This window comes from Micropterus dolomieu, linkage group LG17, assembly GCF_021292245.1.
Source record: "Micropterus dolomieu isolate WLL.071019.BEF.003 ecotype Adirondacks linkage group LG17, ASM2129224v1, whole genome shotgun sequence".
NCBI lineage: Eukaryota > Metazoa > Chordata > Actinopteri > Centrarchiformes > Centrarchidae > Micropterus > Micropterus dolomieu.
In genome coordinates, this window is record NC_060166.1 from 25,112,039 (window position 1) to 25,119,375 (window position 7,337).

General features: G+C 39.4%; 1 protein-coding gene across 2 annotated transcripts in view; it reads right to left on the reverse strand.

The window, feature by feature from the left end:
* Positions 1-400: 400 nt before the first annotated feature.
* nmd3 (NMD3 ribosome export adaptor) overlaps positions 401-7,337 on the reverse strand; it is a 15,612-nt gene continuing 8,675 nt past the window's right edge. For both annotated transcript variants that reach the window (XM_046073104.1, XM_046073105.1), the window contains 8 exons: positions 6,932-7,028; positions 6,196-6,313; positions 3,857-4,002; positions 3,402-3,514; positions 2,375-2,447; positions 2,022-2,128; positions 1,212-1,282; positions 401-999 (listed from right to left, as the gene is read on the reverse strand). In XM_046073104.1, the coding sequence (XP_045929060.1) occupies positions 866-999; positions 1,212-1,282; positions 2,022-2,128; positions 2,375-2,447; positions 3,402-3,514; positions 3,857-4,002; positions 6,196-6,313; positions 6,932-7,028 (859 nt within the window). In that variant the 3' untranslated portion in view covers positions 401-865. The remainder of the gene's footprint in view (positions 1,000-1,211; positions 1,283-2,021; positions 2,129-2,374; positions 2,448-3,401; positions 3,515-3,856; positions 4,003-6,195; positions 6,314-6,931; positions 7,029-7,337) is intronic.

Genomic DNA, 7,337 nt, shown 5'->3' on the forward strand with positions numbered 1-7,337 from the left:
TGCCTATGTTAGCCAAATGATGCCATTAACAGGCCTGGCTGGGGTAACTATAAGTGTGGCTATTTGAATACATTACCACCCTGTTCTTAGTGGCCCAAAGCTCCCTCTGGTGGATATGTACAGCCAAGATGACATGATGATGAAGATGAAGTCACCATGTCCCAATTTCTACATACTGATTCGAAGCAAGACAGTATGCACACAAAAAACATTTTGATGTCTTTTAGCAAAGTTTAACTGGCAGCAGCTTTCCAAAATTGCCCATTGACTGATTTGACATCACACGTTTTGTATAATTTCTATGACGATTATTACATTGTATATACTGTTCAGAATTAGTATGGATATGGTACACAGCTAATGTCTTGCATACGCAAACAGAAAATATTCATAAAAAGTGTGCATTGGGACAAATATTTATTTCGATATAGTGAACCAGAAGCACTCCATTTCCACATCACTTCAAAATTTTACATGTCAAGGGGAAAAACAGTACTTTGAAAAGAACCAAAAATGTTAATTTTGTAGCGTCAGTGTGATAGATCCACTGAGATGAGGTGGACAAGATTAATGATCAGTTGAAACAACTGAAAGTCCAGTTTCTCAGCAGAAACTTATTTGTGACCATTATAACCCATAGTTTATGGGGTTTAACTGTATTGAGTCATTACACCACAGTCTGATTATGAGCTGTGGCTCTTTTCAGTATGAAACATTATTTGTCAATGGTTCAATCAGTCCTCAATCTGCTGTCGGGTTAAAATCAGAGGCCTCAGCTTTGTGTGTAATTGCATCACTGTTACATCAGCAGATCTGTATTTCACAGATCAACTGGTCTTTGTCACAGAGGCAGGATGGCGACTGGCTATTCTGTCATCATATCAGCACCCTCTTCTCCTGTGGCATCTGTTAGGCTGAGCTCCTCCAGCATCTCCATCAGGGAGATCCGTGGTGCTCCATCATCATCAGTGTCGCTCTCCACTGGGATCTTTGACGCATCTGAAATTCAAAAATCAACCTCCATTCATTCAACTATCTAATACATTGTCTAATAAATGGTGTATCATTAGATTTACCAGCAAACAGAAGCAGTCATTAACAGTAAATGAGCCGTATCTTAATTATTTAAGTTGAAACAATGGAAACATAAAACATGTCAACAGAAGGACTTAAGTCTCTGGGGTTTCAAGCGAAGTGAAAAGGTTGTTCACCTCTGTAGATGTTAACATTTTTCCTCAGAGCCTCATCTTCCTCCAGGTCCTCCAGGAAGTCCTGGTATTGTCTGAAGACAGAAAAGCAAGTTACAGGAAAACCCATGTGGTACGACGAAAAAAAAAATATTCACAGGATACTTGGCCTTCTTGGCACATTTTCAAACTATTCAACTAACCAAAACAATGTCATGTCTTAAGCAACCATTTCAGTTATGTTAAGTGTTTTTCCTTATTTTCTGCGCCAGAGACATTTATGCAGAAAACAAACTCATAACCTCAAAATGTACTTGAGGATAAAACTTGTTTATTTAGGTTGGTATTTTCGAAAGGATAGGGTTGTCTAAATTTATGCACCAAATTTTTTGCAACTGGATACGATAATTTAAGCACTCTCGCATTTAGGGATAAGCCTAGGGGCATTCCACATTTTTGTTATTGTCAACATGTCCCACAAAAAGACTAAAACCAACATGAATTGATCCTACAAACACATATTACCTGCGTAGCCAGATACGAGGTAGCCGATATAGCTTATTCCTTTGTCCAAAAACACATACATGAACCACACCGTTGCAGTGAGCGACATGTTTTTTCATCACAATGACCACGGGTACTGCAATTTAATTTGTCAATCCAAGAAACTGTTCTCCTACTGTAAATACTCACTAGAGGACCAAATATGTATTACTTTATGAATGAAAATAATGCACTATTTACTCCTGTTTGGCTGTGATCGCAAAGATACATTCTTAAACCTTTAAAGCATTCACATCAAAAGAATTCACTAAATCTGCATTATTCTCCTACCTCTCATCATCTGAGTCCATGCCCTCACGGTCTCTAGGCATCTCCTGCAGTTTCCAGTTCCTGCGCTTCACCCTCCTGGTGCGGTCGTAGCTCTTCTTGATCAGCACCTTAGAGAGTCCACATTCAGGTTGTACAAATTAAAACACTAGAACATAGTGCATACACACACTTTTCTTATATTATGCTATGAAGGAATGTTGTATTGTTCCAAGAATGTGATCAACTCTACAGCCAGTATTTCATGTTGCCACTAGGGGTCAGTGTTAATCAAGTCGACAACAGCCACTAAAGGCATTGTCCCCAGCCCAGGTTCATTTACTGAGGATGTTCAGTGGAGCGCAGGTGAGTCTTACCACATCAGGAATGTGGTGAGGGTTCATCTTATTGAGGTACTCATCATTGACGTTGGAATTGGCAAAGTCAAACCTGTAGGGTGAGAAGTCAGGTTTATTTATAAGGCCCCATGTTTCCCAAACTTATGGTCGGGACCCAAAATTGGTCACAGGCCCATTTTTATTGGGTCGCCAATTAAAATTCTTAATGTTACAATATGTAAATATGTGAATGCGCATTCTTTTTTACTACACGTGTATGTTCAACTATGGTTCAGCTCAGATGCTGTGTGAGGTTCTCGCTCTCTCTCGTCTCTTAAAACTGATCTTCAGTCCACATTCATACAAAAGTTTTTATCTGTAGTCTTTGATCTGTCACTGTTGATCCTATGATGTCATAACTAATGTACAAGGACGAGTTCATAGAAGCTTCACTGCGCAATATATGGAGAAGTGCTCAGGATTGAGGGTTTGGTTTTAAAATGAATAAATTGGACACATATCTCCAAACAAAACATTTGCTGTATCTGGGAAAGTCAAAACATTTTTTTAAATAAATCTTTCATAAATAAATTTTAAATACTTGTTTTGTTTTGCCCGTAACCCGTAGTTTGTAAATGTACATTTAGGTCCCAGGGAGATTTCTCTATCTGGTCTTGAGCTGAAAAAGTTCAAAGTGATGTAGCCCATTATCACAAATTTTTGTCAAGGAGCTACAGCATAAGTCACTCTGTCCTTAGACCCTCAATTCAAATGACAAAAAACGCCACAAAAACAAAAACAAAAAATAAACCCTTTAATGGGGAAAAAAACCCTCACTCCCAGGACAGACACCATGCAATAGATGTCGTGTGTAAAGAATAAACCAACATAATAAAATGACAGTATGGGCAATTACGACAACATTATTATGAATAGATTATAACATGTGCAAATGGACTTCAGGTCAAATACCTTAGCCACTGAAAGTAAAGCTCACAGCCTGCTGACAATCTTTACTGCCAACCTGACAAACATCTGAACTTCTCTTCAATAACCTCACACTCACCCCATCACCAGGTCTCCGATGTTGAGCAGATGGCCGAGGAATGTACGGCAGTGATACTGCTGACTGGTGTCCATCTCTGATGTTTTCTGAACCCACACCTCAGCCAGGGTGTGCTGCAACACACACACGGAACATAAATTAGTTCCAAGACATTGAAACATTACTCTTTTCCTCCAATTGTTTCGACAGTTTCATCAATACTAATGCAACATTCAGACAGAGGAAAGAGATAGCGAACAGTTTCCCTACAAGCCTCATTCCCTCCGCAATCAAAACAAACGCTCCAGTGTGTTTCTGTCATTTTGGCTTGAATCCCGTATATACGAGGAGTTCAAGGATAATGTAATGGTTCGCTATTGATTTTGCTTCCAGGAGAAAAGCAATGTTCCACCATAATGCAATCTGTTCTGCAACAATACACAAAAACACACACACACACACACACACACACACACCTTATTGGACTTCATGCCTGCTCCAGCACCCAGCTTCTGGTCTCTGATGATGTCGATGTCCATAACAATGAACTCCTCCAGCTGCCGTGGGTTACATAGACTGTTGAAGGGGTTACGCCAGTATGTGTTCCCATCCACCTCGGCAACTAGTGAGTAAGAGATTATTTATGCATTTATTAGCGACAGTTCTATACTGATAAGACAAGTCTTTAGAGCAAAATGTGAGCATGAAATAAATCACATGCCTTTCATCCACCGTCATTTTGTAGAAAGCTTTTCAAGAGATGAGTCACTCTTAGTACATTTGATTGTTTCAGATATTTCTGAAAAGTCAAACTTCAACATATTCTCAGTTCCTTTATCAAAAAGCCATATGGGTACTACAAATAATGTGAATCCGTGTGTTTTTCCATCTGTACATATTCCAAATAAACCAGACAGAATAATGTGTTTCTATGTTATCCGATTAAATGAAACAAGCAGACAAACACACCGCAAATATTTTTAATACCGGAGTTAATTTCCTACTGCTGTCCAAATCTGCCAAACAGAGGTCTGCCTCGAGGCCGTTTCTGCTTCAGTTTGTTAAAAAACCTTCTGCAACAAAAATAGCCTGCTCTTTGAAGAGTAATTAAAAACGTGTGTGCCGCTTCCATAATGTCAGAATTCTGTTGAGGAGCCTCTCAGCCTCTCACACAATGAGTGATTACAGCAGATACAGAGGAAACACATCGCTAATTGTCACCATACTTGTAGTGAATATAAATACATCTAAATAAGCCGCCTTTGCTATGACAGCATGCATAACGCAAAACAAAAGAAATTTTTTTTTGTCGCTTGTGATGTTTGTGTCGCTTTGTCGTCGTGTGTTGTGCCGTGAGTGGGAGCAGAGGGAAGCTGTTGAGTTAAGACAGCTTTGATGAACATGTGGTCAGCAGACCGGGGTTCGTTTAAAACAGCACTGAAGGTTTTCATGCAAAACTTGTAGCAGTTATTACCAAAGTGTAAATTCTAAAATCCAACTCAAGAGCGTAATAAAGTGTCGAGGGGAAACAATTAGTAAATCAACAGAACATTAATGAGCGACTATTTTGATGATCATTTAAATGTTCAAGTCATTTATAAAAAATGTGCTGGTTCCAGTCTTATGTAACAGTAAACTGAACTTGTTCAAGTTTTCGACTGAAGACATCCCCCTTGGCCATATTTTTACTACTTTCTGACAAAACAATTTAAAGAATAAAATTCAATAATGTTGGTTGCCGCAGTTATGAAGTGAGCGGTCTAATCTAGGGCTTCAACTAGGGTTGGGCGATGTCTACAAAATTTCCATCGGACGATGTCTACACTGAAACATCAGGATGGACGATGGCATTGGGGGTGCACTCGCACACGTGTGGCGGGGATAGCGGTCGTCTTAAGTGTTCACTCACACAGACTTCAATTGGTTAAAAACTTGGTAGCCTATGACATTACAAGTCACAGTGGATATTTTACAAGCATGGACCAGGTAAAGCAGCAGTGAACACACATGGCGCAGATGTTGGTTTCGGCTGTTTGATAGGCTGCATCATAACAAGCCCACAAGCGGCTTACCTGCTGCCATGATAATAGATCGCTGGTGGAAATATGCAGAAAATAGTTCTGTGTCTTTTTGGCAACTTTATAAAACGTAGGCTACTGCTGATGGAGAAAGTGGATTAGACAAGTGAGGGGGTGGAGACAGAGAGAGGCGGGGCAAGCCGGTGTGTTTATCTGAAGTGTAGGCTTCTTGTGTGTCTGAATGTGGGGAGAAGAGAATTCCAAAGAAGGTGCAAAGCATATTTAAAATTTATTATAATAATAATAATAATGTTCGTGATGATTAAAACTTGCTTTCACATGGAGGTCTTATGTGAAAAAGTTTTTTTTTTTTAACCGGGGTTACAATCATGATGCCTGCTTAACCATCGACCATCTGTCAGACATCGCCGATGGACAATGGCATCGTCTATTGGCCAAACCCTAGCTTCAACTAACGATTATTTTCATGGGCAAATGTCAAATCGCTTCTGTGATTACAAGGTAACTTCTTCAAATTGCACAACAAACAGTAAAAAGTTATTCAGTTTACAGTGATTTAAAACGGAGTTAAACTCCTCTTGTCTTTCATAATGTCTACACATAGAGCTTACATTACTGAATAAATGCATGTAATGGTTCAACTACAAAACAGGTGACTACAACCAGATACACCAGCTCCATTAAAACCACTACAGGATGATATGTAGTTAAACTGGACAGCGGGGTCGGTTAAACCTGTTAATACTCAGCAGTACTCTGGCAGTAGAAATACTCACTTTGCAGTGTGTTTGGATCGATGAGGTGGATGGTGCTGGTGACACGGACGCACACACAAACTTGACCCATGTTCCCCAGGCTCTGCGCCAGTCGTGGTGAAAGGCACACTACGTTGTCCTGGAAACCAGTCAAAAAACAGACAACGTGGGGTCAAACCGAGGTCGAAGGGAAAGTGAAAAGACTTTGGATTTGCTACTGAAAAAGGTCACAACGAGTCCAAAAGCTCGTTTCCCAAATGAAGGCTCTTGTTATCCTAAAACTGAGATAAAGGCTCTGTTGGGATTAAAACTTCCTGCTCTAAACAGTAAGAATAAGATGGCTGCTAAGATTTTGAATCTAATCCAGTTAAAATGATGATATCTGTGGATTGCAAAACAAAGAACTATTCAGATTCCTGTTTTCAAAATACCCTGTGTGACCCATGTTGCTCAAACACTGAACTTAAAGCTACATGTCAAATGGGAATAAGAAAGAACAAAATACACACCTGCCAAGAATCTAACTTATCACTACATTTTTTTAACATAAAAATTTAAATCGGCCTCGAGGCAGACAGCTCTCTAAAAAAAAAAAAAAAAAAAAAAAAAAACGTTTTTACCAAACTAACAAAGTAAAGGCTTGACGTGATGTTTAAAGAAATATGACAGTTCTGGCTTGTCTGAGGTGTTGAGCAGATACGGGTGTGTCTCAAAATCCCACTTAAATTAAAAGCAAATAAATCACATTTCTGTGTACCTTGCAGACAGGTACAATCTCCATAGAGAAGGTGCTCTTATAGTTGTATGTGTTTGAATGGATGTCATGAGAGATGAGGCGCTGGGATGTCTTTGACCTTTAAAATCGAAAAGAAAGAATTTATTATTATTATTATCATCATTATGCAGAGACACAGCAGAGCAGAATTCACATTGTCCCTGTTGGACAAATCAGAACAACAAAAGGGGCATTAACACAATAAGATGTTCCGTTCACATGGAAAAGAAAAGTATACTGTGCTTTTTTTTTTTTAGGAATCCTGTGGGATTCCCGCGGGATGGGAGAAAGAAAAGAAAGAAAAAGAAATGTCAAGCGGAGTGGGGGGGGCTTTATTTGATAGAACAGCTGAAGGGATAGAAAATTGGGGGGGGGGGGTCAGAGAGAG